Here is a 14,674-nt window from a genome sequence, read left to right on the forward strand (position 1 = left end):
TTCAATCTCTGCCAAGAGTTTGCAGCCCCTGATAGCTACAGGCTGTAAGTTGGCATTCTACCCTTATGGCCTGTATCCTGGTTGATGGTGGGAGAGCAAGGAGCGGTTTCATACATTTACCCTCCTCAGAATTCCAGTCCAGTTTGCCACCTAGGGTTATCACTTCCACCTCATACTGGAGCTGTGGGTGTATCATTTATTTAAAAGCTGAGAGTATGGGGCGTAGGGATAGCCCTCTATATTTCCGGCTAAACTGTTTTAGGCCCCAGACCGAGCATAATGCGGTTGATTTTAATGCTCCTGTGTGGTCTTACCAGTTTAGCTTGGTATCAAACCACAGGCCCAGATATTTATATTTATCAACCACATCAACTTTGTCCCCACACAGGTGCCAATTAAAGACCCCCTTTCCTTTCCCAAACACCTTTATTTTGGTTTTCTTCAAGTTAACCATACATTTTATTCTTTAAGCAATAATGATGGAAGATATCCAATTTAGTTTGGAGTCCCAACCCTGTCATATGCACTGTCGCTAGATCATCTGCATATAAAAGGCAAGAGATATGGGTCCTGCCCATCTTTGGGCATAAGCCACCAGCTTTGCCTAGTATGTTTGGTAGGTCTTACAAGAAAAGGGAGAACAATAGAGGGGCCAGGACACAGCCCTGTGGAAGGCCATTCCATATCTGGATTCTCTTTGATAAGGTCCCACAGAACTCAGGGCCAGTTCTGTCGGTACAAATCTTGGATAACAATATACAGTATCTTAATAGGGTCTAATAAGATTTATCACAGTGAAATTTTACTCCCAAGGTTTGTCAGATTGGGTGACCAACACCATCATTTTTGCCCACAATGGTAATGTGTGAGATTCTATGTCAGGACCGGAGGCTTCAGATTATGCTTTTCTCTCTTCGCTGTTTATTAACACAACATCGCACAGCAGCCAGAAAAGCATCAAAACTTGAAAATTTTTTAGTATTCCCAACACAGGAATATCAGAAAACATTGTAATAACATTGTTTAATAACTACAAATCCCATGAGATCAACATTAGGCAGTCCTTTTTCAGTGTCCATAAATCCCAATATAAGGCGTCCAACCAACGAACTCCTCCTCTTTCTTCGCTGCTTCGCAGCCAGTTAAGTGCTATTCTCCCTCTTTTGCACATTTTGTGTTTGTTGAGGTTTTTGTGTTTTCTTATATTCTATTTGCATTGACTGTTGCTTTGGGGGGCCTGTGGGGTTTTTTCCCTTCCAGAGCCCCTTCCATCGCGGGGACGCCTTCGCCCCTTACGCGATGTCCCCGTGTATTCCGCGGTGCTGAGTTCGCCGCTAGAGGGCGCCGTTGCATCTCGCCTGCCCGCGCGCAGCCTCCGTCTCGCTGATTGGAGCCGCGCTGGGGAGTCGACGTCACAGGTGCCCCGCTGCCGCCTAACCCTGACGCCCTCTTGGGTTGTACTGTCCTGTGCCTGAACGCCCCGGTGGGGTCTGTACTGGTGGTTGTAACCACGTTGAAGCCTGCGGGCGATTTTCAGCACCTTTTCCATACATCAGCTTCCGCTGGGGTGTTCCCCGCTCGAGCGCGCTGGGAGGCGGTGAGACCCGGTCTCTGGAGAGAGGGTCGGCGCGCTGTGAAGGCTGGTGCTGCCTTTTTGATTGCCCGGTTCCACCGGCCTACAACCTTTGCTAACCTTCGGTTGGCCCACACGTGGCTGTCTGTGTACGCCATCGGAACCCTCAGTTTCCAATTTATTCTCTACTGCGTGGTGGACGCCATGGCTGAGGGGTACTACGTCGAGGAGGAGGAGTCACACCAGTACCTCCAAGACGACGAGTTCTATGCGGCTGTGGACCAGTCGATTTACCGGTGCGTGCAGGAAATCGTTGGGCCTATGGAGGACAGACTTTCAGCCCGCATTGTCGAAGAATGTGCCAAGTTGGCACCGGCACTAGGGGGGGCTCCCGCCAACGATCCTTGCCGGCCTCCGGCGGCCAAGAAGCCACGTGGGGACGCGGGTCCCAGTGGTTCACAAGGTGTGGACAAGGACGCCTTCGAGCGCCTACGCGACGCTTTCCTGGCTAAGGCATCCGGGTCGGCCTCCGAGGCGCCTCCGCCTCAGACCCCTTCAACGCCGGCGGACGTTGTCCCGGCCTCCCCGGGGGGTGTTTCCCCCGCGGATACGGACGACGACGAGGACTCCGTGCGGTCCTGGCGACCGGCGTCCAATTCGACAGAGTTGCCCAAAGACACTTCAGGCATGCTGGACCCGGACGAAATCATGCACCCGCGGTCGGCTGCTTGGGCGCCTGGTGACACCCGGTCTCTGGAGAGAGGGTCGGCGCGCTGTGAAGGCTGGTGCTGCCTTTTTGATTGCCCGGTTCCACCGGCCTACAACCTTTGCTAACCTTCGGTTGGCCCACACGTGGCTGTCTGTGTACGCCATCGGAACCCTCAGTTTCCAATTTATTCTCTACTGCGTGGTGGACGCCATGGCTGAGGGGTACTACGTCGAAGAGGAGGAGTCACACCAGTACCTCCAAGACGACGAGTTCTATGCGGCTGTGGACCAGTCGATTTACCGGTGCGTGCAGGAAATCGTTGGGCCTATGGAGGACAGACTTTCAGCCCGCATTGTCGAAGAATGTGCCAAGTTGGCACCGGCCCTAGGGGGGGCTCCCGCCAACGATCCTTGCCGGCCTCCGGCGGCCAAGAAGCCACGTGGGGACGCGGGTCCCAGTGGTTCACATGGTGTGGACAAGGACGCCTTCGAGCGCCTACGCGACGCTTTCCTGGCTAAGGCATCCGGGTCGGCCTCCGAGGCGCCTCCGCCTCAGACCCCTTCAACGCCGGCGGACGTTGTCCCGGCCTCCCCAGGGGGTGTTTCCCCCGCGGATACGGACGACGACGACGATGAGGACTCCGTGCGGTCATGGCGACCGGCGTCCAATTCGACAGAGTTGCCCAAAGACACTTCAGGCATGCTGGACCCGGACGAAATCATGCACCCGCGGTCGGCTGCTTGGGCGCCTGGTGACAAGGTGGCGCAATTTGTAGCAGGCCGCCTCCGCAAGCCCTTGGAGAAGGAGGCGCGCAGCTGTTTGAGGGGCGAATGTCCCCGCCCGACTTTGGATGGGAAGGTGGCCATGACGCCGGAGCTCGACGGGAAAATGGCCACCTTCATGGCGAAGTTCGTGAAGGACCCCCGGAAGGGGATCGACCGTTCCTGGCGCTCCTGCCAGGACAAACTCTTGGACACCATTGGCCCCCTCACCAAGATCCTCGATATGGCCGAAGAAGCCAAGGTGTCGGGCAGCGCCATTTGCCCAGAAGTACTGTCCAACTGGGCGCAGCGGGCTGTTATCTTCCTGGGGAATGCCAACTGTGCCCTTTCGACCGAACGGCGTCGGTCGCTGCTGATAAAACTGGATCCCAAGTTGGGCGACTTGGCCTCGTCGGAGGCTGGCGCGGTTGCCCAGGGAGGGCTCTTTGGCGAGCCATTCATAAAAGAACTGGGGAAGTTTGTTTCCACCTTCACCTCCCTGGATAAGGCCCAGTCAACCATCAAGCGGGTCTTCCACCAGCGTTTTTCCCTGGGGGCTGGTCGTGGTAGGGGCCTCACGACCGGCCGTGGTGGTCAGCAACAGCCCGGAAAAGGACATGGCTCCGGCAGGGGAGGCTACAACTCCTCCGCGAATTACAACAACTTTTATCCCACCAGAGGTCAGCGTTTCAGAGGACGCGGAAACTTCCGGAACGACTCCGGCGGCAACACTTCACGCGGTGAGTGTTATCCTTGCGGATCAGGTTGTTATTGGGGGGAGGTTGGCGTGTTTCCCCCAGGCGTGGAAGGCTATTACAACGGACGCATGGGTCCTTCAGACCGTGCAGGGGTTCCGCATAGAGTTTTACGACCAGCCGTGCCAGGCGGAGCCTCCTCGGCCCATAACGTTTTCTCAATCGGACGCGCTCTTGATCGACGAAGAAGTCTCGGCGCTGCTGCGCAAGGGGGCTATTTGTCGAACAACGCGCCACCCCCGGGGTTTCCTGAGCAACATTTTTCTTGTGGAAAAGGTGGACGGGGGCAGACGACCAGTCATCAACCTCAGGGAGTTCAATGGCTGGGTGGTGTACAACCACTTCAAGATGGAGGGCATCCATCTTTTGAGGGACGTTTTGCTCCCGAACGACTGGATGGTCCGTCTGGACCTCAAGGATGCGTATCTGGTGGTTCCGATTTAACCCCCGCATCGTCGTTTCCTTCAGTTTTGCTGGAAAAGACATGGTGTTCGAGTTCAAGGCCCTTCCGTTCGGTCTTTCCTCGGCCCCTTGGTGCTTTACAAAAATTCTGCACCCGGCCATCGAAACCCTGCGGAGTCAGGGGATTCGACTTATTGTCTATCTGGACGCCATCTTGCTGTTGGGCCAGGACCCGAGCAAGTTGGCCGCCCATCTGTCTCGGACAGTCTCCCTGTCTCCCTGTTGCAAGGTCTGGGGTTTATTGTCAACAGGGAGAAGTCGGTTTTCACCCCCGCCCAGCAAATGGTGTTCCTGGGCTTTGTGGTGGACTCGGTGAAATCGACTCTCAGTTTGCCGTCCAGAAAGATGGCCAAAATCAAGCATGTGCTTCGGCAAACTATCACCAAATCGCACACCTCCCTCCGGCAGGTGGCCAGAGTAGTAGGCCTTCTCTCATCGTCCATTCAGGCGATATTCCCGGGCCCTCTTCACTATCGGGCTCTTCAGCGACTGAAAGCGCATCATTTGCGCAGAGGGCTCTCCTACGACCGCTTGATTCCCCTGTCGGTGGAGGTCAAAGAGGAAATGTCTTGGTGGCTCGCCCACATGGAGGCGTGGAATGGCCGCGCGATTTTCGGGTCCGTTCCGGACTTGGTGATCGAGTCTGACGCCAGCAGGTCTGGCTGGGGCGCCCGCTGCGGGGATTTCTCCACAGGCGGCGCTTGGTCGTCCAACGAACAGCGACTTCACATCAACTGCTTGGAACTTCTAGCAGGTTCGTTCGCCGTCCGTTGCTGGACGAGGGACTCAGTGAAGTCATGCGTCCTTTTGCGGATGGACAATGTCTCAGCGGTTCGGTATGTGAACCACTTAGGGGGTCCGCGATCAAGAGCCCTTGCGGACCTGGCGAAAGACTTTTGGGATTATTGTCTCGCCCATCAAGTCTCGGTTACGGCAGAATACCTGCCGGGTCGGGCCAATCAGGTGGCGGATTGGCACTCGATATCTTCGAGACTCCAGCCTGTGGAAGCTGGATGTTCAAGTGTTCCGCTGGCTGGCGGCGTGCTGGGGGCCGTTTTCCATAGACCTGTTTGCGTCTCGTCTGGACTTCCAGCTCCCGAGGTTCTTCAGCTGGAGACCGGACCCCTCGGCGGAGGCGACGGATGCGTTCCTCCAAGACTGGAGTCAGGAACGGCCGTATGCCTTCCCGCCTTTCTCCATGATAGTGCGGGCCGCGGCCCAGATCCGCCGTCAGATGGCGGACGTGGTGATGGTGACGCCCGTGTGGAGGTCGCAAGTGTGGTTTCCAGTTCTTCTGGAACTTTCCTGGGATTCTCCAATCCTACTCCCCCGGCTTCCTCGTCTTCTCCTCAATCCAGACGGGGTCCCTCACCATCTCCTCCAGGGTTCTCTCCGCCTCATGGCATGGAGGCTTTCAGGCGACGTTGGTCGCTCCCTGGCCTTTCGAACTCAGCTCAGCACTTTTTGTCCAAGGCCTGGGCAGACAGCACTGCCAAGAGGTATAGATCGGCTTGGACCAGGTGGGTTCGTTGGTGTCTTCGGCGGGATTTGGATCCCATGGTCGCAGGCCTCGTTCCTATCCTGAATTTCCTTGCAGAACTTTCAACCGCCGGCCTAGCATACCGGACGATTAATACGATACGTTCTGCCATATTAGCGGCTCATGTGCAGCTGGATGGAGTGGCGGTCGGGGAACATCCCCTGGTTTGTCGGCTCCTTAGGGGAGTGCGTCTGGCTTTACCGCCGGAGCCACGGTATTCCGTCCTGTGGGATGTCAACGTGGTGTTGAATCTTTTTCTTTCCTGGCAGCCTAACAAATATCTTTCCTTAAAGGAACTGTCAGCTAAACTGGCGATGCTCCTGTGCTTAGTGTCTTGTCGCAGGGTGTCTGACGTGCGTGCCCTGGATGTCACGGCGAGAGCGTTCTCCCCGGATGGGGTGACCTTTACTGTGAGCCGACGCACAAAATCGGCTACGAGGTCTATTCCTATCCGGCATTTGCAGATGCCCCTAAGTTGTGTGTGGTACAGTGTTTGAAGGCTTATGAGGATGTCACAACGGAACTTCGCCCTTCGGGCGAACGGCAGTTACTGATTGCGCTGCGCAAACCGCACAAGGCTGTCTCTTCCCCCACTATAGCCCGGTGGGTGCGTTGGGTGATGCAGGAAGCTGGTATTGATACGAGGCAGTTCGGAGCTCACTCAGCTAGAGGGGCCATGGCCTCTAAAGCATTTGCCCTTGGGGCACGATTAGAAGACCTCATGCGAGCGGCGGACTGGTCTTCGGATTCCACCTACAAAAGGTTCTATTTTAAGCCAGTGGTGGATATTGCTAGTTTGGTGGTGGACAAGCTTTAAACAAGCATAATCTGAAGCCTCCGGTCCTGACATAGAATCGAAATTTGCCTAGCGTAGTAACGGTAAGTTTCAATTCTATTAAGGACACGGAGGCGAGGATTATCCCACCCATACCTCCTGCGGAGATCCCGCCCGTACTGGAGTAAGTAATCCGTTTTCCGACTTGCAGTATGGTTACTGTTTTCTTGGGTTGCATGTCGATTGCCTTGATGCTCTGCTTTGTTGATTTGCCTTCATGCTTAGCGGGTATGGCTTAGCTCACGCTGTTCTTTTTTCCGCCAGGGAATGATGGTGCGAAACGAGATGCTTGAGACTTTGGCCTGACTCGCCACGAAGAAAGAGGAGGAGTTTGTTGGTTGGACGCCTTATATTGGGATTTATGGACACTGAAAAAGGACTGCCTAATGTTGATCTCATGGGATTTGTAGTTATTAAATGATGTTATTACAATGTTTTCTGATATTCCTGTGTTGGGAATACTAAAATTTTTTCACGTTTTGATGCTTTTCTGGCTGCTGTGCGATGTTGTGTTAATAAACAGCGAAGAGAGAAAAGCATAATCCTCGCCTCCGTGTCCTTAATAGAATTGAAACTTACCGTTACTACGCTAGGCAAATTTCGATTATATAGCCTTATAGCCCGCCGTAGGGGGCTATACCGGCTATTAAAGGCCCTCTCCAGGCGAGGGCCTTTAACAAGGGAGAGGGTCTTTAACAGCCGGTATAGCCCAGCTACGAAGGGCTATAAGGCTATTAGAACATTCTGCCACTAGAGGGCAGAATGTTCTAACAAAAAAGAACAAAGCCTTACGGGAGCGTGAGGGGACTGCAATCCCCTCAGGCTTCCTGAAGCCTTTGTTCACAGCCAGAGCTGTTAACAACGAAGCATTGGAATGTTGGAGCTCCAGGCTTATACCAGCCATTATAAGCCCGAAGCACTCCATTGTTTTCAATGGAGTTCCCAACATTCCAATGTTCTAATATAGCCTTATAGCCCGCCGTAGTGGGCTATACCGGCTATTAAAGGCCAGCTGAATCGTTAAAGGCCCGAGCCGAAGGCGAGGGACTTTAATGAGACAGCGGGACTTTAATTGCCGGTATAGCCCTGCTACGAAGGGCTATAAGGCTATTAGAACATTAGAACATTAGAACATTCTGCCACTAGAGGGCAGAATGTTCTAACAAATTAAACAAAGGGTTCTCGAAGCTTGAGGGGATATAAATCCCCTCGAGCTTCGAGAAGCCTTTGTAGAACATTGAAATGTTGCTCTGCGGGCCTTTACCGGCCGTAGAAGCAGGGAGCACTCCATTGTCTTCAATGGAGTGCTCTACATTCCAATGTTCTAATATGTAATCAAATACATTTCTAGGACCTGTAACATATTGTTAAACAATTTCCATTTTAGATGCCAGGCCTTCTGCTTTGTCATAACTTTTCATAATAAACGGGCCCGATCTATGGCATCAGGCATAATATTTCACTGCACCAAACAAGCCAATAGCTATTAGCCATATAGTTTACAACCTTCTAACCATATGTGCTGCTGCCAGAGAAAAACACTGTCAATTATCTAGTTTCTAAGACACGTTAATGGCAATACAATGTCATGTGTTTCCCAGAAAGTTCCAGCTCAGGCAGCTGGATAAATAAACAAAATGATCACAGCTGTGTGGAGGGCAAACATGTTTGTGTGGAAGCACATAAATTCAGCCCAATCAAAAGAAAAACAAATATGGGAGGAGCCAAAGCCCCTGTCCTGGTGGTTCGCACAAAATTGGTGACATCTGTGCTGTCGAGCTAGACTATACAATGCTATCCAATAAAAGACTGAAAAAGGAAAAGCACCCAACCCATGGTAAATATATAAGCAACAAAACAATTGAAACAATAGTTTCACATAGCTAAGTGAAGAGGACACCTCCCTCCATGTCTTTGGGCCCCCCAGCATAGCATAATCATACATAACCCTAGGGCCAGATATATCAAGATACACTTTTGCGATTCTCAAATAGCGATTTTTAAGGAATCGCTATTTGAGAATTGCATATTGGTATGTATGTAGAAATTCGCTATTTTTTAGCGATTTCTTAAAATTCCTTAATTGCAATTAGCAAATTGCTAATCGCAATGGAGGTATAATTTCCCATTCATTTCTATTGGCCAGGAGGCCCATAGGAATTAATGTGAAAATATTCTCAATTTGCAATTCGTAATTTGCTAATCGCAAATTGAGACTAATTTCAAGGGTGCAAGGGTGTCCAAAGGACACCCTGTTACACCCCTGAAATAGGCATGGGTGCACATGTGGTGCACATACATGCCCTAAGGGCATGTATGTGCATCACATGGCACTTTGAAAAATGCAAAAATCTGCATTTTTCAAGAAATTCGCAAATTACCACCAACTTGAAGTTGGTGGTCATTTGCAATTCCTTAGGGACAATTAGCAATTTTTCTTTGCATCATACATTGCATTTAAGGAATCGCAAATTTTGCGATTCCTTACATGCAATCGCAAAGTAAGGAATCGCAAATTTGCGATTCCTTATTTTGCACAGAAATTTGCTACATACATATCATTTTGCTCAAATGAGTTTGCAAACGCCGCGAATTTCGGTGTTTGCAAACCCATTTGAGCTTCGTACATCTGGCCCCTAGTCTTATACATGTGAAGTCGCAACCAGTGGTGTTGTGTATCGCTTAGGTTGTCTAATGCTCCTCCAGGAGCCAGGACAACTTCCCTCAACCAAGAATACTTATCAGCCTTCATCAGATGAGGCATGCAATGGATCCTTTACTTGCCTTCTCTGTTATGAGTTGCTCGCTGTTCTCTCTTTATTTCCTACATGGGCCCGTGAGGTATAGATTGTTCCATGGCTTGATCGTCGTCTTTCAGGAATAAGATTTGTTTTACCTCCTCCGCAGGTCAATCTAACTGTGCCTTAACATTATGCGGAAGGAAAAACCCACCTGTAGTGGATCTTTTCATTGTACAGTTGTGTGGGGATCAGTTTCATTTCGCAGTCATGTCACCACCTACATATCTTGATAAAGGGATATTATGATGCCATAGAATTGTTTTTAAGAACAGCAGTCAGATATTTTTCAATGTGAAAAGATGGGAAGACCTTGTGAGCGAGGTCTGGAATAATGTTACTAACTTCGAGGACTTGCAAGATATTTCGGAACAGCGGTTGGACATAGGACATCAGGTCAGCATTGGGGATTTAATTCTTTATTTCACAAATGTGGCTGTTATTGTGTCCATTCTTGTATTCTCCATTATCAACTATGTCCAAAAGAGACAGATCATTCCTTTCTTTGTGAATTGCTCATTGTGCCAGTTTGTCTTGAGAATGAGCCTGTTCACTCATGTTCGTTTCCACCTGCTCTGAATGAGTTTCTACTTCTTCCAGGAAATGATCAAGGTCTATCAAGGATTTATTAGTCCTGTCTCATGGCTAGTAGTTATTTCTTCAATTCCTGCATGAGGAACTGTATATTCCCCTTCCATGAAGGTCATTGTTAGTCAGGGGTTTCACTCCAGAGAGATGAGCAGTCTGTCTCCGCTCTCCTATTGGATTTCAAGGATTTTAAGCTTTTGATTTGCTAGCTGCCATTGTACAATCCCCAGGTGTTAGGGGAGTAGATTGTCAATCTGCAAAGGATCAACATCAACTTGTGAGTCCCTGGTGACATTAGTGATCTCTGGCCTGCGTCAGAACAACCCCTCAAGGAGCACTCATTACCACAAGATCTGGTTATATAGCATTACATAAAAAATTGAGGTTTCCATTCGAATGATCAATGTCGTATTTTTGCCAGGAATTACTAAACTCAGACTAGCAGCGCAGGTTGAGCCCTGACCCACTCACAGCTGTAGCCCAGTTCCTAAGTTATAGGTGGTCTCATCTCGCTCTTACAGGCTCATGGCGGGGGAGAGATGCTTGCTCCAGGCATTAGCCTCAGGCCTTGCTGTTCCTCTCTCTCTCTCTCTCTCTAGTATCAGTCATAAAGGATGGACCAGGAAAATCTCCAGAGCCACTCCCCAGTTGGTGATGTGGCAGCATACCACTAAGCTCAATTCGGCTGACTCCCACAAGCTGCAGTCGTATTTCGCTATTCCTCAAAGCAGTGTGGTGAGGCCTTTCCCAGGCAGGGTTCAAAACCTAGATCCATGGGAGCACTCCCACCACTCCCGCACACCTTCACATGCCACTTTGTTGCTCGGGGACGCAAAATATTGAATTCCAAGCCAATCACTCAAAGCGGAGCTGGCATCGCTACTAGTAGTTGTGCTTGGTCATCTTGGGATCCGCGAGCCACATGCCAGGGCGTGGAGGGCCTGTTCCTCTGAAGATCCCTGTGACGTTCTTGACTCATCCCTTAAAGCTATCGATTCCACTGGATCCCATTCGCTGTCTTATCATAGCAAAATAGCAGCTGGCATCACCAGCTGACATCTATAGGTAATAAACAGCCTTGCTGACAGCCCCAGCTTGGGGCTCAGCAGACACATCTTGCACTTGTTATTGTTCACCTATCTCCCCCTGTAAAACCTCAGCACAAATGAGACCTGGACACTCACCCGAAGCTTGAGGGCAACAGCCACATGGCATTCTCCATGGTTCCAGCCTCTATGGCTCTTGTGTTGTGAGGACACAACTATGCCAGTGGGCTTTACATTTGGTTCACAGGACATCTATTCAGCATATAACAACGGATGCAGAATGCGGCATCAAGGCAAGTGCTACTGTTTGTCGGCACAACCAAACCCTTTATATAGATCTGACAATTACCTACTCTGTACATACACTAGACTATATATGCAAGTCTCAGTTCTATCTCTTACACTCCTTTAGCTGCAGTCACTCCCATAATGCTGTTTTACATTACTACATACCACGCTTATGCACAGCAGTGTTCAAACACACCGTGCCTACACTGTATCTCCAAACCTCACACGCCTTACCAACCACTTCCCATAGAAGTCTAACTACAACTAACTCACTTTTTACCATGCACTCCGGAGTGCACCCAGGAACCCAATACAAATCAGAGCCGTTTGCAGTTTTGGCAGGATTACAAAGCATAATATAAATCATCCAATTGGAGTAGCTAATTACTTGACCACCGGGAACACATTTTGGGCCTGTCAAGGGGTAAGAAGGTGCTCTACAAATACCAATAAAGTATAATACACACAGCTCATTCAAGCAGCTGGGCTCTGTCCTTTTTCAGGCCAAAGTTTGGACTTTTGTACCAACAACCATTGTGCAGCTACACCTCACATTTGCAAGGTACCCCATGAACTGACTCGCCTCATGACAGATTTGGTACTTCATTGCTTTGATCTGGTTCATTTGGCAATTCAGCTCTGAAGTCTGGCCTACAGTGTAACATGGCTTCTTTTCAGTCTTATTTGTAGTGTTTTCCCCACATGGTACGTGGAGATAAGCCTTTTTACACAACCTACGCTGTTTGAATTTATGGTTAGCTTGCAGTACAGTCAAATAGGTAAGTTATTTAGCCAAAACTCTTACCACAGTTTGGGAAAAGGCACAAACTGTATGGGCGGTTTAGTGGTCCACTTGCACATAGGTCCAAAACACCCTCTATGTAGTTATCAGTTAACTAGGGGTTCATGTGGAAAAGATGGTTTTCCTACATGCATACTTTTCCTCTCATAATCCTCAGATTATCCTAGGCTATCAGTTCTCTTGGCCGATGTGCATCATTTAACCCAATGTTCATCAGCAGGCCTTGCTTTATATTGGTTAAGTATGAATGTCTTTGGTTGGAGTTGAAAACGTTTGACGTCAAGCAAATCTGTGTGTTTCTGTGTTTATTATCCTTTGTAGGGAAAGCCAATTGACTTTGTGGATGTGAATGAGGGCAACTCGCGTTGGATCCAGGACTTCCAGCTGAAACCATATGCCAGCCCAGCCAAGCTGGAGTCGATTGACGGTGAGTAGTGTGTCATCAGTGCAGACTGTCCTTCTCTACCACTCATGGTTACAGTGAACTGCCAGCATAGCATTGTAGCATTTGGTCTATTTAAAGGGGATATCCCACCTAAAGTGAAATCATAAGAGGCTTGAAAACCTTAAAAGGCAACCTGTGGGAAAGAAAGACGTTCAGCCTTACTCTTCTCTGGAACAGATAAAGCTCTTGTAACGATGCATATTTTTTCTGTGATTATTTCCGAGAAGAGAGCAGTGCGTGTCATTCCATTTTATAAGTTAATACTAGAAATCTGTATTTATAAGATGTTGTTTGCTATAACTGTGCAGAACAGAGTTCTAGAAGTCAAATCAGAAATGGATGCCTTTTTCCAACACCCGCAGCCAAAATATGTACTGATGGCTAATGTATTTTCTCAGTTATTGGCAAATCATTTTGTTACATCATGAATTCATTTGTCCAAATAGTAAACCAAAAACAATTGCACTGTCACTTTTAATGTGGTTACCCCAGTTGACTGTAAAGTATTGTGCCCGACAAGCACAGTCTTACTCTGTTCACTCTAATGCTCTGAGTATCATTCAACAGCAGTCTGCCTCTCCTTACCTACTAGCAGATGCATTGGCAGAAAAAGTGATGGAATATTTACTTGATTGCGTTGGAAAAGTAGTTTTCCTACTCATAACACCATAGCATGCATGAGATATCACGGTCCTAGAACATAACTTGAAAGATAGTGATAGCACGCGGCACAGCAGGAAAAAGGTTTCTGGTAACCAAAGTAGAGCGTATAACATTTATACCACGCGCTATAAAATAGATTTCGTTGCTATAGTTCTATCTATTTATACAACTAACTTTCGGCCCACATTATGTCAGGGCCTCCGATGGATCAGAGAGTTTGACAGGGATTTGACAAAAGATTTAGATGATATATTCCCCTTATGAGGACCTAGAACAGAAAGAATACTTATATATACATATATATATACACTTTTCTTACTCCGCTCCACTGTCAAAAAAGACCGGACCAGCACTCAGGTTAGATCAAACCATCCGCGGGTTTATTTGCGCAAAGTAACAAGACGCGTTTCAGCCTTATCCTTCGTCAGTGTCAGATGGCGTCGGCGAGGCGGAAGTAAATATCGGCATTAGATACATAAACATGAATAAAGGACTCACTGTCCAATTTTGATCGCCATCTTAGAGTGGCTAAACATAAGTATATACAAAACTTTCTTGTTCGCAGAAAGCTGATTTCAAAATTAATTTCCTACATTTCATAGTTACATGGAGGTAGTTTAAAAACCACTTTACGTTTATTATTAAACCTTGTATGGGTATAGTTGAAAAAACGATATATAACCGCTATAACTTACATCAACATTATATCTCCATGTCAAATTCACAAATATGTAGTTAGAGATACAGTTAGCCACTCATTTTAGCCTTATTCAAACTAATCGTTTCATGATCCACATCAAACATATTTACATTGATTTGTATACACTTTTCTATATATTACTATTTATGTAACTCATCATTTACAATAATGAATAACGACAGACTCAGTTTCACTATTACTTTGCTTTTTACCTATTTTCTGTGAAAGGACATGAAATGGTCAAACAAGATACAGCATTGAATCTGAATTCCCACACAAGAATATAATTCAGGTAATCACAATAACATCTCAATTAAGGAGCATGAATTGAGTGGCAAGTGTAAGAGACAAAAGGACATTTTCAATAAGAGAATTTCATACAAACCTAGAAAACTGTAGCACAGCGTGCTAATAGCTGAAATGCTAACCCTGTGGCCGAAATGGAAAGCTGGGGCTAGCCTCACATGGTATGAGGAGAAAAATTAAGGAGTCAGCTGGCAGACAGGATCATCCACGAAAGCTCACACGAATGCCTCATACCAAAGATAGAACTGCATCTCTCTCTCTTTGCAGCAGAATCTATCACTGATAATTATACCCTAATGTTAATCAGTTCAGGCCTTTTCTTGTAACAAAATCTAGGAAATCTTTCCTCCTATTTGTCAATAAGCATAGGGTGTTAAGTCACACCACTTCAATCGCGTTTTCC

The 14,674-nt window shown here is 48.3% G+C and overlaps 1 protein-coding gene across 2 annotated transcripts in view; it reads left to right on the top strand.

Moving 5' to 3' along the window:
• Positions 1–14,674, top strand: part of GATD1 (glutamine amidotransferase class 1 domain containing 1) — a 129,782-nt gene that overhangs the window by 60,124 nt on the left and 54,984 nt on the right. For both annotated transcript variants that reach the window (XM_086957764.1, XM_086957765.1), the window contains exon 3: positions 12,479–12,584. In XM_086957764.1, coding sequence (XP_086813890.1) covers positions 12,479–12,584 — 106 coding nt within the window. The remainder of the gene's footprint in view (positions 1–12,478; positions 12,585–14,674) is intronic.

The sequence above is a fragment of the Lissotriton vulgaris genome, chromosome 2_1 (assembly GCF_964263255.1).
Source record: "Lissotriton vulgaris chromosome 2_1, aLisVul1.2, whole genome shotgun sequence".
NCBI lineage: Eukaryota > Metazoa > Chordata > Amphibia > Caudata > Salamandridae > Lissotriton > Lissotriton vulgaris.